This window comes from Ochotona curzoniae, unplaced genomic scaffold (assembly GCF_017591425.1).
Source record: "Ochotona curzoniae isolate NIBS_2020 unplaced genomic scaffold, NIBS_Ocur_1.0 contig_908, whole genome shotgun sequence".
Taxonomy (NCBI): Eukaryota; Metazoa; Chordata; class Mammalia; order Lagomorpha; family Ochotonidae; genus Ochotona; species Ochotona curzoniae.
In genome coordinates, this window is record NW_024466607.1 from 36827170 (window position 1) to 36848585 (window position 21416).

At 52.2% G+C, this 21416-nt stretch overlaps 1 protein-coding gene across 7 annotated transcripts in view; it reads right to left on the bottom strand.

The window, feature by feature from the left end:
* LDLRAD4 (low density lipoprotein receptor class A domain containing 4) overlaps positions 1 to 21416 on the bottom strand; it is a 329039-nt gene that overhangs the window by 6731 nt on the left and 300892 nt on the right. For 4 of the 7 annotated variants that reach the window (XM_040994855.1, XM_040994853.1, XM_040994857.1 and 1 more), the window contains one exon: positions 9559 to 9713. In XM_040994855.1, coding sequence (XP_040850789.1) covers positions 9559 to 9713 — 155 coding nt within the window. Of the gene's footprint in view, positions 1 to 9558; positions 9714 to 17278; positions 17646 to 21416 lie in introns of those variants that run through there. The other 3 variants (XM_040994858.1, XM_040994856.1, XM_040994860.1) reach the window with 3 other exon arrangements.

Sequence of the window (21416 nt, forward strand, 5' to 3'; positions counted from 1 at the left end):
CTTGCAGCCTTGGGAGAAGAATCTGTGTCCTATTTCTTTCCTTGTGAATGGCCTATGATCAGGAAAATGAAACATTTCCATCTGAAAAAGCTTCTGAAATTTTCTGAACCATCAGATCTGTATGACGCCAAGAATCAAGCTGTGCTCATGGCAGACCTGAGGCACACCAACAGGGTGACGCCTTTTCGTCTGACCATTTGGCACAGTGGGGGTGGGGTGGAAAATGTCCCCCCCCCACCCCCGTGAGGGCAGGGCCTCTGGAAGATGACTTACTGGAAAGAACCACAGGGGTGGCAAGCTCCCTTTCCACATAGGAGGATGTGGAAGAAGTGACAGCATCATTCCTGAGAAGGCCCTCACCAGAACCTTGGCACCACGGTCCCTGACTCTGATATTGGGGGAAATCAATGTCTAATGCAGACCATGACACTTCATTCCTAAGAATTTTACAGTGTCAGCTCTGGTTTGTTTGAATCCACTGTGAGTTCATTTTGGATAGACCGGGTGACAGGTGTTCCATATTGTTCTCTGCCACAGATGTCTGGATCCCCCGGAATCATCTGACTGTACTTTCCTGGGAATCTTGTGAGATCGCTGGACCGTAACTCCAGGAGCTCCTCTGTCTCATTCAACTGTCCTGTAGGACTTTCTTTACGCTAGCACCACAGTTTTGCAATGAAGCAAGTGTCGAAATCCAGAAATGTGAAATTTCCAACGCTGAAGCTCTTTTTCAAGATTATTTTGGCTTGTGAGAACAATTTCAGAATGGATTTTTTTCTTTTTCTGAGGGCAGGAATGTTGGAATTTTAATAGGGAACTCGCTCAATCTGTGGACTACTCTGGGTAGTACAGACATTGTAACAGTATTGTCTTCCCATCCATGAACATGGGATGTATTTCCATTTCCTGAATCTTCTTTAAACTCTTTCAGAAAAGTTACGTGGTTTTCAGTGTGGTAGTCTTTCACTCCCTTGGTTAAGTTTATATATGAATATTTGACACTGAATTTCCTTATCATCTTGTTCAGTGTTAGCATACAGAAATGCAGTTGATTTTTGCATGTTGATTTTATATCCTGCTACTTTGCTGAAATCATCTAACAGATTTTTTTCTTCTGGTGCAACCTTCAGGGATTTCTACCTAGAGATGTCATGTCATCTATGAACACAGATCATTTTACTTCCGCCTCTTCAGTTAGAATGCTTTTCGCTTGTCTTCTCGCCTAATTGCTCTGGTTAGACTTTTCAATAAACACCTGTTGAAAGGAAGTCGTAAAAGCAGGCATCCTTGTCCTGTTTCCTAGGAGGAAGAGTCTTTTCACAGTTGAGTCTCAAGTCAGCTCTGGGCTTCCCATAGACAACCTTTAGGAGGCAAAGGTTCTCGCTTTCCATCCTAATTTGTTGGGCGCTTTGACCATGAAAAGATGTTCAGATTGTGTATGTGTGTGTGTGAAAAACTCCATTCTGTATCAGTTGAGATGGCCACGTGAATTTTATTCCTCCACTCCCTTAACATGTTACATGATGCTGATTTTCTTTTAAGATTTATTTATTTTTATAAAATAAAAATAAGGAGGAGAGACAGAGAGGAAGATCTTCCATCCGATGATTCATTCTCCAAGTGAGCGCAACGGCCGGTGCTATGCCACTCTGAAGCCAGGAACCAGGAACTTCTTCTGGGTCTCCCATGGGGGTACAGGGTCTCAAGGCTTTGGGCCGTCCTTGACTGCTTTCCCAGGCCACAAGCAGGGAGCTGGATGGGAAGTGGAGCTGCCGGGACTGGAACTGGCGCCCATATGGGATCCCGGGGCATGTTCAAGGCGAGGACTCCAGCTGCTAGGCCACGCCGCTGGGCCCAATGATGCTGATTTTCATACGTGCTTCCATTCTTCCACCATCTCATCACCCAAGTTGGTGATGACATGTGTAGAATCTTCTCAACGTGTGGCAGAGTTCTGTTTGCTAGTACCTTCTCTGTGGATTTCCCCATTACTACTTACAAGGATATTAGTCTATGGCTTTTTCTGCTGTGTCTTCTTCTGGCTTTAGGATTATGAATGCTGACATCGCAGGATGGATTAGAAGCATTCTCAGGGCCAGTGATGTGTCACGGCCTCTAACTGCTACCTGCTGTGCTGGCATCCCAACAGGGGTGTCCGTTCGAGACCTGGCTGTTCCACATATGATCCAGCTCCCTGCTAATTTGCTTGGGAAAACAGCAGAAGATGAACCAAGAGCTTGGGCCCCTGCACCCACGTGGGAGACCCCTCCACCAAAAAAAACCCCTCCGGGTCCCTGGCTTCAGCTTGACACAATTCTGACTATTGTGGCCATTTGGAGACTGAACTAGTGGGTGGAAGATCTTATTTTTTTTCCCTCTCTTTCTCTCTTGCTGTAATTCTGCCCGTGGAAAATAAATTAAAATTTTAAGTGTTCCTATCCTGTGTTTTGAGAGAGCTTGAGAAGAACTGACATCAATTCTTTAAATGTTTGGAGTCACCAGTTCAGTGTTTTTCTGTGTTTTGCAAGCTAGATGATTTAACCTCCTTCCTTGTGACAGATCTGTTCTGACCTTCTATTCCTTTATGATTTGGTTTTGACAAGACAATTCTAGAAGTCCGTCAGTCCTATCCAGGTTATTTAGTTTGTGACTGTCGGTCATCTCCACAGCTCTTAGATAATTTTTTTTTTTTACCAAAACTATATAACACTTTCTGTTATTATACGAGGATATCGTCCTGTGACCATAGCTTGTTGGTCCACAGTGACGCCTCCCCCTGCACCTGCTTGAGTTGGTACTTTCAGCTCCTCCACTTTCATTTCCACACATAGAGAAGCACCGGATCCTCAGGGCTGGGACAGGAACAAGAACACCTGTTACTGTGTTCTTCTAGAGAAAGCTGAAAACTCTACTGAAGTGAGGCACAGCATTCCCCAAAGTGAAACAGAACAGAAATGATCGGAGCCTACTGTCTGTAAGCATTATTTGATGAAATCTCCTCCTCAGCCTTCTATGTGAAAATTGTGAATAATGATGTAAAATGTGTTTCTCCTTGCTCATCATGGTCAAAAATAGTTTGGAAGGTCCCGATACAGGTCTATTATTTCTCTTTATTTTGTATTTTATCTTTCATTTATTTGAAAAAATAGACACACACGCGCGTACGCACGCACACGGGGCTGGGAAGTAGCAGGGGAGAGCTCTCTCATCCACTGGCTCACTCCCAGTTGATGCTGGGCCAGACCTTAGCCAGAGCCTGGAACCCACATGGGCAGCAGGAACTCTACCTACAAGCGCCATGAACTGTTGCCTCCCACGGTGTACATTAGCAGGAAACCTGCATCAAGAACACAGCTGACACCCGATTCCAGGCACTCTGATGTGCAGCGTGAGTGTCCCAAATAACATCTTAACCACGATGCCAAACAACCGGCCCAGTTAGGAAACTGAGGCCCAGAGAGGGTACATGACCTGTGGTTACAGGTGACACAGCCCCTCTGTGGTACAGCAAGGCCACCCTGAGTATTCCCGTTTCTATTCGAGGCTCCTTCCAGGGAATGTCTCGGATCACTGGAAATCTATTTCACCATTCCAGAACGAGACTTCCATCTGTACGTGGTCAGCAGCATCTTTGCTTTTAGATGAAAGCTGCTTTCTCCCTTCCCTTGTCCAACTTCTCCATCACGCGAGCTTCCTTAGTGCTGACTTTCCCACTCTAGGTGGCAGTCACGGCCTGGATGTGACGCCGACGCCGCTAGATGTCAGTGTGTTTTCTCTCCCTGCAGCTCCTCCTGGGGCATCCAGCATCGGTGTTCTCAACATTCAGTAGTTCCCGCCCAGCACTCCTCAATCTAGGGCACATCCCTTAAGGGAAAAGAAAATCATCCCACAAATGTCTGTTGGGATGGAAAGAAGGGGAATCCTTTCTATTTCTAGAACAATATGATGAGAAAGGGAGGAAACAGGTGCCTCTCCAGTGTGGCTGCTGGGAAAGGATGGACCATCAGCTTACTAGGGGGACCAGCCTGGGGACCAGAGCACACGACAGCAGGTTGCACAGGCAGGGGGTGCAGCCAGGCTGCCAACCACCCAGGCACCGGTGTAGGCCTCACCAGGGCCACAGAGCTCACAGAGGAGAAACATGTAGGACATCGTACGTCCCCGGATGTAGAATCACGGAGAAAATCTGATTTTAGTAGCTTCTGAGCAAACAAAGGCAACGTTCAAGGGCTTAAGTTGAAAGGCAAATTTCACTATTGGATTAGTAATGCAAATGCTTACATATTTTAGAGCATGCTACAAATCTGCTCATACAATGCTACATACATTTTATTTGCAACTGTTATTCTTCAGTCTTTTGTGTTGTTTTTTTTTTTTTTCCACAGAGCACACCGAACTCCAAGGAACTAGCCTGGAAGTCCACAGATGCTTGACATATTCCTGGAACCGCTTGCACCATCCGTTTGTGCAAACACAGCAAGCTCTGGCATTGCAAAAGTCACCCCTGCACACTGTCACCCAGACAGCTTCTGTGACACAGGCAGGGGCCCTTGTGGATACTGCTGGCTGGCAGCGTCCGTGTGCTGCGACTCAGCTGGGGACTCGCCCACTCTGAGTCTCCTTTATTGCTCCTGGGACCTAACTTGTGGTGGACGTCAGCTGGCACAATTCAGTTCTAACCTCAAGAACAAATAGGAAAAAGAAAAACTTGTCATTGTGGAGAAGTTAAAAAAAACAGCTCCTTTTGACATTAAAAAAAAATCTGCCTTTTCTGAAGGTAATTCCAATTGTAGACTCAGGAGGAACGCCATCACGGGGACTTCTCACGCTTCCCGCCCTGCTTGGGAGAGAAATGTGGGCCATTCCAGAACTTGATCCAGCTGGGTGCAGACAGGAGACCTGCTGTGTAACAGTCACGGCCCGCCCTCCTCAGCCAACTTCTGCCTAGTGACTTGACTTCTAGTTGCTCTCGGTCAAAGCATGACATTCTCATGTTGAAGGAATGTTCAGGTTACCTACTGGTGGGACACATGAGGCCCAGAGCCTCATGGAAGGCCTCCCTGGCAGCTCTGTTATCAGAGAGTGCTGGGCTCCGGCAGGGGAGCATAGCTGCTCCCTGTGCAGAGCGCCCTGGGAGGCCTGGCCCTGGCCATCCACCTGCCGCTTGGAATTAATGAGGGATCCTTCGAGAATTACGTCACCGACAAGCATAGGTGGTCTCGGGGGTCTGGCAGGAATCTGCCTCAGGAAAAGAGAAAGCCCCCTTAGCTTTTTGCCCCAGCAGTGATGCCAACCAATCTCTCTTGTCTAACTGCCACGTTGGAAACAGGCCCACGGCAATTGCATGGTGGGAAACCATCTGCAGCCATGGTGCAGGTGGGTGTGAGGAGAGACAAGTGCATTGTGACAGGTGCTTCAGGCCTAGGGTGGTGGCTCTGCCCCCTGTGCCCTTCGCTGGAGCCCAGGATGTAACCTGTCCCACACTTCAGTGCCTCCCAGCTCAGGCTGAGAAAGGCGCCAGGCCACTCTGGGTGTGCTGCCACTGACTTCTGAGTTCCAGCATGGGGCAGAGGAGGGGTGCCCTGCTCCTGAGAGGTGCCTGGGCTTCTGGCCCGCTGCCTGGAACTGCGGTGCTCTGGCCACCCCTTCTCCCAGGGCCGATCGAGAGGCTGCTGGTGGCTGTGTTGAGTCACGGCCAGCCTGCGAGCCTACGGCCATGTGTGCCCGCGTGGGGCAGACTCCAGGGACAGTGAGGAGGCCCCTTCCTCAGGGCTGTGACCAGATGGCAGGGGTCACAGTCACGACCTGAGGTCAAGTGCAGGACTCACATCCGCACTCCTAATTGGACGGGGGTGGTGTTCAGTCCACAAGGATGTGCTCACCCGTTTTGCTGGAAGTGAGTGGCCTTGTTAATTTTTCACCCTTATGACTGAGAAGCATATATTGAAGAGTATTTTACCGCAAACACAAACAAACAACAACAAGAAAAAACAGCTGCCATACAAAACATTTAAGTGGCAATGGCACTCCCCTGGTGTCAAGGGACAGAGAGATGGACAACAGGGCAGAGGCCAGCACAGGCCCAACTCCCAGTGACAGCTGCTGTGACGCGCCTGCCTGAAGGCTGGAGCGAGGGTGGCCCAGTATGTTGCCTTTTCTAGACAATTTCTAATTTTTAGGAGAAGTCTCCCATCTTAAAAGATGGACCAAGGAGCCAGCATCGCATGTGGGAACTGGTTCGAGTCCCAGGTGCCCCACTTCTGATCTAGCTCTATGCTAAAACGCACCTAGGGAGACAGTGGAAGATGGCTTGAGTCTTTGGGCCTCCGCAGACAACATTGGGGACCTGAAGGAAGCTCCTGGCTCCTGGCTTCAGCCTGGCCCAGCCCTAGTCATTGTGTATATATGGGGAGTGAACCATCACATGGAAGATTTCTTTATCTTATTTTGCCTTTCCAATATATATATATATATATATTTTAAAATAAAAAGGAGAATTAGTTTTTCTATTTTTTGAGGATACTCCAAGGGGCAAACAACACACTGGCCATACTTCGGGCCATGTGTACCTTTTGTGGGAACCCACTCCTGCCCGGAGTTCTGTGGATCTCAGGAATGGAAGTTTCTGCAGAAACAGAGGTGAGCCCCTCCTTTCCTTAGTCAGGGGATGAACAAGCAAGCTCTCTCTCCTTGCTGGACCCATAGCAATCGGAGCTGCAACTGGCCTGGGGTAGTCAGTAGTGTTTTACAGGCTGCCTGGAGCGGCCTGAGCAATTGCCCACCATGACTTGTTTGGTTCCCTTTTAATTGAAATGCCTGCTTCCGTCCATCCAAGTGGCTGAAGACCTGCAAGTACACAGAGTCCCAACAGAACCGGGTTCTTGCCTGTCCTCTGGGCCGTTTTGCACACACACTGCTGACTGTCCCAGGCCAGCTGCAGGTGTGTCGAAAGCAAAGGGCTGTTTGGGTCTCCTCAGCTGCTGTGCAGACTTCTCGGGGCACGGGACAGGAATACTGATGTCTCTTCGTAGCGAGGGAATGCCCCCAGAGATCCCAACACCCCACTCTCCGCTGGGAGCTGCCTGGAGAACAAGGCCTCAAGCTCTGCCCAGGTGTGTGCAGCGAGCTCGTCTTAACATCTAGGTTACAGAAACGCAAATGAGCTGGGCCCACCGTATTGGGACATTTAGTGCCAGTGTTCCTGGAGAGCCCAAGGGGTCCCTAACAAATGGATCAACCACTTCCCCATCCCCATCTTTGGAGGCGAAGCTCCCCTGGAGGCTAAGGCAGACACTCTCCACAAAGAGGCCACCAGGGGGCACCCTCACTCGCAAGTTGCACTGGGCGCTGGGCTAGGGAACCTGGAACTTGGATGCTGAGGAGACAGGAGGGGACTGGGGAGAGCTGGTCAGTGCTGGGACGGCGGACGTCAAACAGAAGCAGCACAAACGCACGCTTACCTCAGTCCCTTGCCTGCTCTCCAGGGCCTCAGCTGCCACCGTCAGAGCCTGGGATACCAGGGTGCTGAAAGGGGCAGCCTGGTAGGCCACTGGAAGCTGTCCCGTGCCAAGGCTCATCAGTGAAGCGCAGCGGGACAATGAGATGTGGAGGACGATGGCTCCCCCAGCCGTTCCTTAACACTTCCTGACACACAGACCTCAAACAAGAGGGAGTGAATGGCCTCGGCTGGAGTGTGTGGGTGGGTGTGTGCTGCACTGCCGTTGACGGCAGTCTCCTTACTGTCTGGCTGAGCCATGCTCCTGGAGGAGATTGGGGTGGTCCAGTGAGCGGACACATGGCAGAGGCCAACAGGAGTCACAGGGGAAGCTGGGGGCGGGGTGGTCCAGCGAGCAGGATGTCCTTTTCTGCTGCGGCAGCCACAGATACCTCCTGATATAGTCAAAATTCCCTGGTGGGTACAACGGCTGCCAGTGAGAATGAGCAGTGTAAGTCAGTCAGGTGCTGTCCAGCACTGTGTGTGTAGTACCTCCAAAGGGGGGTGGGCAGTGGGTGGGGGAAGAAAGGAGGATGAGGAGGACTGGCAGGGGGAGGAGTTCTTGCTGCTTGGGGAGGACTTCCCTTCCCTGACTTGCTTCTTTTTTGACTCCACCCAGGCCGGCAGCCCTGGTGGGGAAATGGAGTCAGCAACAGGGACTGGATGGTCCCTGGTCAGTGCTCTGATGTATCCCAACAGAGTCCGTAGCTGAGCAGCCGAACCTCATGTAAAGACAGAATACACAGCCTGGCAGCGAAGGAGTGAGGGCAGACTCAGTTCTATACCCATCCCCGGCCTAGACACAAGACCTGGATGGACACTGAGGGTCTTCATGCCACAGCAAGGGACCTCTGAGTCTCTCAGTTCCCTTTCCAGTCAGTGCCTCCTGGTCATGGCCCAGCTGCACAAACCCACTGTTAAATGCAATAGAAGGTGCCTCTGCCTTCATGAAAGCTTCTTCCCTCGGTGCCCTACTGGGTTGGCAAGGGTGTGCCAGGGACAGGAACTGCGGTGGGGGTTGGGCAGAGTGTGTGGGCCTGGCGCTGGGCCTGGTGCTGCCCCTGCAAGGTGCAGGTCTGAGAAGAAGAAGGAGGGCCAGTAGGGGACTGGGAGAGCCTCAGCATCAGTGCCTGCAAGGACCCAGAGCGTCTGGGATACGAGAACAAACAGCATCGTTCAGGGAGAGTGAGTGAACTGCCAGCGCAGTGCTGGTGGAAAGCTAGGGGTGGCCTGTTAACCACACAGCCTGGGAGAGCTCCAGCACGCCCTCCAGTCCTTGCCTGCAGGCAAAGCAGTGGCTTCATGGCTGCAGGACTGCTGGGTTTCTCCCTGCCCCCCTCTATTCCAACTTGGGGTGGGAGGAGTGCGAGCTTCCGGTGCAAAAGAACTCGTCAGCACCTTCCAACGACACAGCCCGCCTTGGACAATAACCCAAGGGCCCAGGATACGTGGAGCATCTGGGAGGGAGTGTGGCCCTGTGGATGCTGGCCTACCTGGCACAGCCCCAGAGGGGCTTGTGGGCTGGCCTGGGGATTAGAGAACATACAGGAAAAAACAGTGAAAGGCATGTGGGGTTCATTGCTGCTGCCTTCTCCCTCCTGCCCCAAGCAGCCCAGGCCACAGGCTGCAGGTGGCAATGGCACATTTAGGCACCGGCTCCTCACCCTTCTTCTCTCCCCCTCTCCCTGCTGGGGGCTGCAGAACACATGAGCAAACCTGAGCCCGCTCAAAGGATGACCAAGTCAGGGTGCCCCGCCTTCCTGCGAATGGACGCCCAGGGTGCTGTGCCCAGCTGTCACTCCACAGCACTTCAGTCGGGGGGCGCAGGGGACAGCAGCTGCTCAGCTCTGGTCCTGCAGGGAGACACGTCACACAAAACGTCTCTTCCTGCTTGGGCCAATAGCATGGGGCCGCCATCCATCCTGCAAGTACTGGCCACCTGCGTGCTTCCAAAAGCTTACTCTTGAGCCCAGTTCATGGGGAGCCTCCCAGAGGAAGCCTGGAGAACCACAGATTGTGAAACACACCTAGCCAGAAAGGTCTGCCCCTGGCTGCACACTCACCGGCTGCAGCCCGTCCTCCTGCCTCCTGCTCTGGCTTGGGCGGTTGATGAAGGATCTCGTGGAGACTTTGTAGTGGTTCAGCAGGCAGACGATGACCACGACCATCACCGTGACCACCACAACAATGATGATGACTTGGGCAAACTCCAGCTCCGCTGCGAGAGAGAGAGAGAGAGAGAGGGGAAAGGGTGTGAACCACTTGTGCTCCTGTAGCACCTGCACCCCACCCTCCAGGCACTGCTAGGGACCAGATGGAAGACGAAGAGGAAGCCTCCTGGGTGCATCCGGTCCTCATGGGACCTCAGGAGACAGACATGGTCAGCCCACGCTGTGGAGGAAGACACTGAGGCACAGTCACGCAATGAGGCTGCACGCGGCGCTGAACCCAGGCCTGCGGCCCAGGACCAGTGCTGGACTCTGCCCTTCTGGTATGTCGAGGAGAGGGAACCTCAAGGAGATCCTTGGGCCCCCGCACAGGACAGGCCAGAGATGCACTTCTGAAACGAGGAGACCTTAAGACAACAAGCTCTGGGGGTCCTGCAGGGCTCATGAGGTGTGGCCAGCACCCACAGAGGGGTTCCAAGATCAGCTCCTCGCACTCGGGGGACCCTTGGTTTCTGCCTTCTCTCACCTGTCACCTAAACTCACTCCCTGCTGCTGGTGAAACCCCGCCCCCAAAGGGCACTGAGAAAGCAGCCATTCCAGCGAGGTTCAAGCCAGCCTGATTCAAGGAGCATCTCTCCAAGCCCAGGAGGAAGGGAGACATACGGGTCGTTCAGAAGGTTCATGGAGAAATAGATTTTCAAGGTGAGTCTGTTTGGCGCAACATATTTTTTGAAATTCACGCATGCTTTAAACAGGCAGGCCCTTACAGATGTTCTGCTTCCCACGCAGAACGCCACTGTGAGCCCACAGCTACTACGCCGCAGTCCTGCTGTCCAGCACCAGGCAACGTTGGCAGGCAGAAGAGGGGAACTGCCAAGCGGCTCTGCAGGTGACCCCGGGCACACGGGGCATGCTCTGTCCACCTGCAGAGATGCATTCGTGCCCAGAGGCCGCGGCCAGCAACACGGAGGCCTCCGCTGGCTGCAGAGAACAAAGACGGTGCACAGAGGGGCAGCCATATAGGAACACGAAAGGGCAGGGAGCCGCATCTGTTTGCACCCAAGGCAGAGCACACAGTGATGAAGAGCGAGTCCCTGAACAACGCTGCCGTTTCTGCACCTTCATTTCTGAGGGTGGATACAAGGTTTCCGGTTAAAGCAAGCCCTGGGGCTTAAAGAGACATTTTTGTCAAGAGAAAGCAAAGGTGACAGTGAGCTCCTTTCTGGTCAGTTGTCCTCGAAACACAACAGGCTCTGCAGACAGCTGCCGGCAGCAAAGCACATGCAATCCTATTTTCAGGATTCTACCGGCATTTCTGGCAGATACGTGTTTTATTTGCAAGGGAGTATTACGATAAACTCAGACATTTATTTATTTATTAAAGATCTATTTTATTTTGATTGGAAAGGCGGATATACAGAGAGGAGAGACAGAGAGGAAGATCTTCTGTCCGATGATTCACTCCCCAAGCGAGCGCAACAGCTGGAGCTGAGCCAATCCGAAGCCAGAAGCCTCTTCCGGGGCCTCCGAAGCAGGTGCAGGGTCCCAAAGCTTTGGGCCGTCCTCCACTGCTTTCCCGGGCCACAGCACAGGCAGGGAGCTGGATGGGAAGCGGGGCTGCCGGGACTAGAACCGGCGCCCGTATGGGATCCCGGGCGTGCAAGGCGAGGACCTTAACCACTGCGCCACCGCGCCGGGCCCTCGGGCATTTAAAAACACAGAAGGAAACTGCAGACAGTGCGCAGCTCTGCTTCCCAGCCTGCGGCCTGCCCTGAGCGCCGAACCTGTGGCCCTGAGCTCCGTGCTTCTGTCTGCTGCTGCTGCGTGAGCAGGCTCCACTGCAGGGCAAGTATCGTGCACAAACTTTGTCCTCTTGTTGGTTTTTTGCCTAACTCATCCGACACATCAAGGCACCTGCAGCTGACCTGGCTCTTCGTGGTGGCCCTCTCCTCCTCATGACACTCTGGCACTGACCTTGCCTGGCGGTTGGGGTGGTTTGTTGCTTTTGCTTTTTTTTTTCTTCGTTCTGCTTAAAGATCGTGCGTGGGTACGTATGTGACTACGTATTGGCATGTCCACGGGAAAGAGTTGTAAAAGCAAAACTCCTGAGTCAAGGACATATCATACCCCCCCCCAAAAAAATTAACTTATTGATTTAATTTTGTTTGCGCGGCAGAGACACACTCTCATTTGCTGGCTTACTTCCCAAGTGTCTGGGAACGACTGGTGCTGGGCCCATCCAAAGCTGGGAGTCAGGAACCCACAATCCACGCCGCCCAAGGGGAGTGGTGGGCTGGCAGGTTGCGGCAGTGGGGGAAGCCAACTGTTTGAGCTGTCTGGCAAAGCATGCATTCACAAGAAGCCTAGGTCTCACAGAGACTGACATGGGGCACCTGTGTTCAAGCAGCAGCTGGACATCTGTACGGGCCTGCCTGTTTGGGCTTCACCTCTCTGAGAGCCTCTTCTGTGGGAAGGCGGAGCCAGCTGGGGTCCCTTCGGGACGGGGTGGGGTGGGCAAGTGCTCTGTGTCACAACACAGGAGACAGGCACTCGACACCTGTACAAATCCGATGAACTAAAGTACCTGTCTTGTTTTCATTTGTATTTTCGCAATTGTTGGTCGTTTTAGCTCTTCTCTTACGGTTATGGTAATCTGCATTTTTCTTTCTCACAATTTTATTTTTTTAAGATTTATTTATTTATTGGAAAGTCAGATATACAGAGAGGAGGAGAGACAGAGAGGAAGATCTTCCGTCCACTGATTCACTCCCCAAGTGAGCGCAATGGCTGGTGCTATGCCGATCTGAAGCCAGGATCCAGGAACTTCTTCCAGGTCTCCCACGCGGGTGCAGGGTCCCAAGGCTTTGGGCCGTCCTCGACTGCTTTCCCAGGGCACAAGCAGGGAGCTGGATGGGAAGTGAAGCTGCTGGGATTAGAACCGGCGCCCGTATGGGATCCCGGGGCGCATTTAAGGCGAGGACTTAAGCCGCTAGGCCACACTGCCGGGCCCTCTTTCTCACAATCTTATTGGTTTATTTGTAGTGTTTTCATGTATTTCTCATGGGTTTGGTAAGAAATCTTCACATTATATTAGAGTTACCATTCTTTCTCTGTGCACGTGCTTGCAAACATTTCCTCCGGCCTTTTCTTAGAACTCTGCTGTGAGCTTCTGTGTGATATAAATGTTCGTGCCACCCAACTCTTTTTTTTTTTTCTTCTTTGTAGTATCTAAACTTCCCCCTTTGCCTGTGAAGGCCTTCTTCGATATTCCAAAACCACATTATCTTCTGGAACTTACGCAGTTTGGATTTTCATGTTTTTATCTGTACTTGCTCTGCCGTTCATTCTTCAGTCTCTGATGACGCACAGGACATTTTCTATGTTGGAAAGGCATGCCTCTCCTGATCTACAACAAAATTCAAGTCAGGATGGCAAAGATCTCAGTGATAAAAAGAGACCGTGTAAGAGGGGCATTCCCTCTACAAGGAAAGTCCTCAGCGCTCATTCTTTCCAAAGGGACTGCCGTTCACTCTTAGGCTCAATGTCCCAGCTTATTCATAAGCCTTCCACCAGCACGGAGCTACCCTGTCCTTGCCAAGACACCTGCACCTGTGCTGTCACACCATGGTCGTTGTGTCTACTGTACCCAGGACACGGCAGCTCTGGGTGCTCAAGGACCCTTGAGAGCATGGAGTTAACTTGGGGTTGACTGAACTCTCGGGCATCTTCGTGGGCACAGCACAGCAGGCACCGGGGTCTCGGGCAGTTGTGTGCAGAGCTATGCAGCCCAGCGGGGACACCCAGCTGGTAACCTTGGTGGCCTGAGGAGAGCCTGGGCTATCGCAGCCCTCAGCCCACGAATGGGAAGCAGCCCTTCCTGCAGGTGAGATGGCAGGGACACAGCGGGACCCCAAACATATGCATTCCAGACACTGAATTGTCACTTGCTGTACAGCTACTTGGTCCCTGGCTGCAGGGCGAGGCCCCCTAGGGTGCTCTTGAGAGCACCACCCAGAAGAGCTAGATTTGCACTCACACTTGTCTTGGACTCCTCCTTTGAATCAGGGCAAAAACAGTCATGAAAATACATCGCCTCCTTGCTTTTACATCACAGGAGACAGAACAGTCAGCACCAACGCACAGGCAGGTTTGACTCTCATCAGGGCTGCAGAGCCTCAACGGAGAGGGTTCTCAGGGACAAACAGGACAAGCCCACTCCTTGCATTCTGCTCCAGTTCACCAGGGGTGCAGGTGACACTGCCCTCCCACCAGAGACATCTGTCTTCCCAACGACCCCTCCTGCATTTGAAACAGGAGGATTGGACCAAAAACCCCAGAGTAAGTTTTCACGGGTGGCAGAGAACAGGTGTAGCGGTGAGGGAGCTGCAGTGCGCAGCCAAGGCGAGAGGCTTATGCTGCTGGGTTTGGGTGGTCTTAGGGGGGTGAGCTGGGAAGGGAAGGCTAAGAAGACAGTTCCAGAAGAACTGTTGAGACAAGAAGATTAAAAAAAAAAATTCTTCCCAGGAAGAGGGGCGTTCTGAGAATTGAGCAGGACGCTCAGGGGTCTGCGGTATCTTGTGCCAGAGGGGATTCCAAACAGAGTGCCCTGGTTGGTTCCCAGTGGTTTCAGTAGCTGTTGATATCACCAGGGCAATGCTTAAAAAGCAAGCCACGCAAGAGCAGCAGTTAAGGCTCAAGTTGAATGTTCGCATTCCCTCTCCTTTTATGGGGCTGTAGTACATAACGCTACGGGCGATGAATCACTGCCATCTATACACCAGGGACTGTTCTAATGAACCAGGTCTCAAACCCGCAGGAAGGCATCATACTCTTATTATTATAAAGCTGTGACAATGACGACAGCGATGAGGGAATCTCTATTTTTGCAGCGACATCTCCAAGAAACTCCAGGCAGCATGGTGGGGAATGATGAGAACGGGGGCAGTTGTGTGCAGTCTGTTGCTTCATTCCCTGGTCCTGGGGAAGAACTCACTGAATCATCCGAGGGCCATGAGTGTCTGTACTATTTTTAAAGAACTCTGGGGAAGTGTGGTCGCACCACCTTAAGTTCCAACGCACAACACTCGTGTCTATTTGTGGGGAGGTTAACACCACTTTCACTGGGTTTTTCCTCCACTAATATCCCACCCTTCCCAGGGGCCCTGTTTCCCTAATGTTTAATTATTTGTAAGCTCTAGCTGTGTGACAGATGCCTTCGTATACCCTATAAAGGGGCTGGGGTGGCAGGGGCAGAGTCTGGGGCCCTCAGGAACCCGTTTTTCTCACCAGATCAAGTAAACATCTCAATTGCATCTAGAGAAGTTGCCACGCACAACCCAGCTGTGTCCCTGAGACCACTGGCTGTGCACTGCCCCCTCCGATCCCTGCCCTTCACAGGAGGGGCCCCCTGACTCCTCCACCTGCTGGAGTCCACTGGGAACGCAACACCAAGCCCACGTTGCCATGGGATCTCATCCTCCAGGTTGACCCCTTTGCCAGCCAAGTCTCCGGCCCGCAACATCTGGCTGGTGTCAACTGGCTTCTGCTCTCTTGCCTGCTTTTCTTTCCTGTCTATGTCCTTGGCAGAGACGGTGTGTGTGGCAATAAGATGGCAGGCGTGGGGGTATCTTACTCTTTATTTATGGCTCAGAAACACTTTGAAAAGTGCTGAATGTTCCTCAAATGCTTTCCTAAATCCTACAGAGGCCGGGTGCTGGTGGTGGTGGCAGGGAGATGGGTGGGGACTGGGGGAGGAGCTGGAACCTGCTTAGATGGTAATTGTGAACTGTTGGTATAAAAAGACTCTTGGAGGTTTTAATGGCTGAATGGAAATTCACACTCATTAAACACCAAGGTTGAGGAGGAAATTTAGCCTATGTGATGAGAATGACTTCACAGCTAAAAGTTCGAAAAGCAAAACAGAACTACACTCATACTGATTATTACTATCTGTATACGTTTAGAACTGTGTTTTCCCTGGGAGTGCATGGATCCCTCTGACGCATCCTACAGCATCCTAGGAGAAGCCAAACGATGCTCCCGCCACACCCACACACTCAACCATCTGCACGCAGAATCACCTGCTGGTTTTCCCTTTCTTCGTAGACTCTTCCCCAACCCAGCTCCCAATCCTGGAGGGGTTCTCTGCAAGCTTGATCCAGCGCTGGAAGGAGCCACTGTCTTCTTAGCAGCCATCTGCTGGTCTTCTTCCACAGAATGAACCCTGGGACAACACCCCTTATCCACCCCAAACATTCTCAGCTGCTACCAGGTGCCTTGCACAAAACTGATGCATGTTATGTATAAAAGAACTTCAAAAACCTCACGGCAAGTGCATATTCATATATATATATATATACATATGAGAATATATATATATATACTATATATGTATGTATTTCCTATGAATGAATTTTAAAAATTGGTTTTGCTCTCAGAAAAAAATACACATCTTTGAATTCCACTGTTGTGCAAAGTATTTTGAGTGACCTTACAGAAGCCGTTAAGCAGCCCTTAGAAGCAGGGGGTCCCGGATGTCCACCCAGTGCTGCGTGCCACACGACCGCATCCCACGTCTAACACTAACGACCTCGATGGTTGGTGCTGACGTCTTGCTGAAGGTTTCATGATAATTACTCATCAATTATCATTCTAAGAGAGTGTGAGCTGTCACTGGAAAAGGAGCCTCATGGCTGCTATAAATTCCCTGTTTGGAGAGCCTATTTATATCCTGTGTTTACAGAAAACATGTTGCATATTAATGGGACTGAGAGATGTTACTGTACAATCCACACGTGGAGAAACGGACTGGAGGGCCAGGGGCCTGCGGTGTCGAGGCCAAGTGGCCATTGATGACAATGGGGCCTGGACTGCAGGTCGTGAGCCCATTGCACTGAGGTGACAGCGTTTTATAGACTTAGAAAGACCCAGGCATTCATCTGACGCAAGGACTTCTCACTGTATAATGTGGAATGCAGAGGTTTTTGATCACTTGGAAAGAAATTTGCCTAAATGTGTTATGATCAAGGATGACTGACAGGATTCGCAGGAAAATTATTAAAAAAAAAAAAGCAGAGAAGTTAAAAGTAATTACAAATCTTTTAAAAGTCTACCCCCTTGCCATGCTATAAATGGGGGAAAAAAGTGCATACATAAAAAAACCCTAATTCTACCTATAGGTTTCATTTAAAATCCACCCTCAGCCCACCTCCACCCGGCTAATCTAGGAAAGCAGATCCCAGCGCGCCCGCCGCACGTGTGCGGGCTTCCTGGCAGCTGGCTGCCTGGTACTTCCTCCTTTGACAACCACGGTTACTGCATCGATGACCTGAGAAACTACCCAACAATTCGACCACGCCACAAGAAGTCCATCTTTTCTTTAAAACGCTGCCTGTGGGGCTGCTCAACAAGTTAGCGTTGAAGACCACGGAGGGCGGCAGTGTGGAAAGGCACCTCCCCCGGAGGTCTCAACCTCTTGTGCGCGGCAAACATCCCGCACTCCCAGCGACAGCACCGCAGCTCCACGCGCAGCCTGCAGAGCAGAGAAGAAAGCCCCAGATCCAACTTCCTCGAGCCAGCCCCGCTCCTAGTGCCTTGGAGACAGGAACAAACGTACTGAGAAAGCCTGTCTGCTCCCCTCCACTCTGTCCTCACCCTGAACTCCGAGGGGAGCCACACAACCCCTGAAGAGCATGCACCGCCTGCCGCTGGCCTGTGCAGAGGTACCTTTTGGAAAAAACAGGTCTTTAAACTGAGCCTCCTTCAGTGTGCTGTTGTTCAGGTGGTCCCTGGACATTATCGGGTCCTCGGCAGTGACGTGGGCCTTCCCAAGTTTAAAGCATCCTTTTCAGCTTCAGGCAGTCTCCCGTGCAGCAGCTCAGAGCTGCAGTTATACCCGGTGTGGGAGAGTGTGTGAGAGTGGGTGTGTATGTCTCTCTCTCTTTACTGTATCAACAGGGCTCAGCCCAGGTGCTAGACCCAAACACCGCGACTCTGACACCAGACTGTGTCTAAAAATGATCAACAGCAACCAGGAGGGGTGCGACAGGAAGCCGCTGGTGTCACGGAGTGGAGACGAGGGCCAGGCTCCCTGATCCTGAGACCAGCTGAACACCCGGCATTGTCTGCAGCTGCATACGGCACTGACTTGCCTGCATTTGTCAACTTCAGCTTCATGCACGCAGAAGAGCAGGCTGCAGCCAGACTGTTCCAAAAAAATCCTCTGCACGGGCACCGATCAAGCCAGGCAAGCAGGCGGGGAGAGATCTGCCACTCTAAACACGACCTCTTCTACCTTTGATCCTGGCTCTGAGCTTTCCAAGTTGGAGAAATGAAGAGAGCGCTTCCCAAGGCAACACAAGGGACAGGCAGAGAGGCGTCAGACCGCTGGGACTTCTCTGATGCGGACAGGAGCACCTGCAGGCGGCCCTTATGCCGGGGAGTCAGGCTGCGGGGCTGCGCTGTCCGGATTTCCCTCTCCCCAAGTCCTGACTGATGGAGCAGCACCAGCTCTTACAGCTTGAGCTCTGCGCTGGCAACAAGAGATGTCCTAACCACAGCAGGAAATAGCCCTCCCAATAATTTCTCAGTGTGTGGCAGCACACATACACGACAGAAAATCCTTTTAACATCAGGACCCTTCAATCACACGATGTAGTGTTTACCCATAAGGTTCAGAAAGCAGAGGAAAAAATCTGGTTAGCGAATACAGCAAGTCAAAAGACATCAGCAGACACCTGTCTCTGGAGAGCGCTTTCTCGGAGTTCCTTCTGGGCAAGCACCGTCCCCTTTGCCATCCCCTGCCCCGACGCCCGGAGGGCTTAATGGTTCATTTCATGTGTGTGTAAAACATCTCCAGTGTTCATTCTCATGCCCCGAGGCCATGCGGAGAACTGTGGGCAGGCAGCGTGCCTGTCACATTTTCCAGTAAAATAATAATAATGATGATCATAGACAACCACAACGCAGAAGGCAGCGTGCCGCAGTCCAACTGCAAATAGCCCTGGCCACAGGCACTGTGCTGCGCCTAGAATAGCCTGCGTTTCTCCTTAGTTAGGGTAAATAGGAAAGACATGTGGGCCGTAACAATAGTTTTGGCTAAGGGAGAAGTTGTCAAAGCAAAAGCTAAACTCTGGCAGGCACTGCCAGGCACTCAGCAGCCAGTCCCTGCTTGTCAGTCCGGAAATGCCACCTGGGGGGACAGGTGGCGCAGGCCCTGATGTCACCACCGGGTTCCTCGCTCATGTTCTAATGAGCGAGGAACCGGCAGGACAGGAACCCAAGAGTGGCCAAGAAGCCTTTTCAGAGATCCCCTGTGGATTGAAGCAGAGCAGGCAGGGAGCGGAACTGCAGCAAGGACGGGCACAAAGCTGAGGATGCCTCTGCACGGGAAAACCAGGACGTGTGGTTTTCCTTGAGCGATTTCCAACTGGAAAATGGGTGCCCGCCTCCATGTGTAAAGGCTCTCCCCAATTCTTCTCAAGGTCATGTGGTTGGGTGGGGGAGACTCTCAGGCGAGTCAGGGAGGAACCGTCACCAAGGGCGTGGCAGGCTGCTCCCACAAGAGCCAGCGGCTGCCCCCACTGCTGCTGCTGCCCTGGGGTGCTTGTACTTGGCGATGCCCCTTGACTGCGTGGGTCACTCAGCTTCACAGATCTGTTCCCAAACCAAGTCTCTGAAGAGACGTGCTCGTCCGTGACTACCAGCCAAGTCCGGTTTGGGAAAATCGGAGATTTTCATGAACGCCATGAGCCCTGGGGCTCTTCTATCATCTGCTAGGCTGCAAGTGGCGCGCAGAGGCCAATGGTATTTCACAGAGTCCACACATTTTCCATCGCGATGTCCACACACACGCTGTGATTGGCTGGCGTCCTCACGTGACCCTGCTCCTTCCGGCAAGCCACCCAGTCCTCACTGAGCTCCTTGATTCGTCCTGCTTCTCGTTCTCCCTGGAGCCCTTGTAAACAAAGCCCTCCACAAGCTTTCTGACTTCCTGCGTCAAAGTTTATTTTTAAACCACTGTCCTCGTCTTACATACACACAGGCACACTGCCAGCCGCCAAGGGGTCCATGGGGTTTGTGTGCTGTGGGACATTTGTCCCACGGATGCGTGTTCTGCGGGAGCGATGTGTCTTCTGTGGATTTTACGCAGCGTAGGTCCTGTTTTCCGTGGGGCGTACGTCCCAACGGGACACATGTTCTGCAGAATGTTTGTTCCGTGGGACTCATGTTTCGTGGGATGTGTGTTTCGTGGGGCGTACGTCCCACGGGGCACATGCCTACAGCCATCCTCGCCTGTGCTTGGGTGTGCTCCCCGTTGTCTGTAAGCATAGCAGGGCTCGGTGTAGCAAGTAGGGGCTCACAGTGGATCGGGTCTTCGGGGCAGTCCCTGGGGGTGGTGCTGGTATTCACTCTCACTACTCTGCAAGCTCAGCTTCAGGAAGGAAGTTCTGGGGGGCAGCTTTCGATTCAGGGGCTCCGCCGCCCCTCCAGCAGACACTCCACCCGGCTGCGCTAACGCACTGGGAGCCAGGCTTTGGAACTATCACAGGCCATGGTTTTTCTCCTCTTTAACCCAGGGAAAATGGAACACGCACAGCAGAAGGGTATAGGAGGGACTAGGCATGCTGTACACACACACACACACACACACACACACACACACGCACGCACAGAGAAGCGTAACAAACATTTGCATTTCAGAGCGCCTGCGTCTCCCCTCATCTCTGAGTTGCTCTGAGTTGCTCACAGACCTAGTTCATATGAATCTTGCATTGCAGGTGACGTGACGCAGAGCGGGAAGAGGTCGTCTTGCACACTGAGAGGCTGAGCAGGCCTTTCCGCAAGGGTTCACTGGCAGCTGCTGGGATGGGCGAGTTTCCGGCTGCACGTGCTCACTCTGCCCATATCTACAAGGTTTTCTCCACACAGATCTTCAACAATCCACACGCGACAAATACTGATGAAGCAATCACAGTCCCCAAGAAGAAGTTCACGGGACCTTCACTGCGATCCTGAGAGCCCTTCCGGGTCAGTGTGCAGGTGTCAATGGGCTCCCAGGATTGGTTTCCACCCGAGATCTGAATCGGACCTGCTGGAGTGGTGGGGAGCACAGGGTTTCTGAGCAGACCGAAGAGGCAGCACAGGGCAGGGAGCTGATGGGGGTTTCTAGCTGAGCTCCTAAGAGCTCTCCCTCCTGACTACTGTTCACAGCCCAGCAGGATTGGAAAGCTCTTAGAGCTCAGAAAGAGACAAAAAAAAAAAAAAACCCATCTTTGGAAAGTCCAGGGGGAGAGGGGACATGGGAGGGATCTGCTATGCACGCCAGCAGCTCCCTGGTCCAGTCCTTTCACGTTATCACCAAGGGCTCCTTGCTCATATCCTGCTGCTTCTCCCCTTTTCGACCTTGCGTTTACTGTATGTGTGTTTGCATGCAGGCACGTGAAAGGGGGGGGGAGCATAGAGACAGAGAGAGGGGAGAGAGAGATCTACTATCTGCTGTCCGGTTCACTCCCAAATGCCTGGAGTGGCCAGCGCTGGGCTAGGTCAAGGCCAGGAGCAGGGAATTCAATCCAGGTCTCCAGGGCCCCAGTTACCGTGCACCATCACCACTGCCTCCCAGTGGGCCACACCAGTAGGAAGCTGGATCACAAGCAGAGCCTGGACCCAAACCCAGACGTTCTGCTATGGGACATAAGCGTGTGAAATGATGTCTCAACTACTAGGGCAAAGGCCCCTCCCTTGTTCCCTGCTCT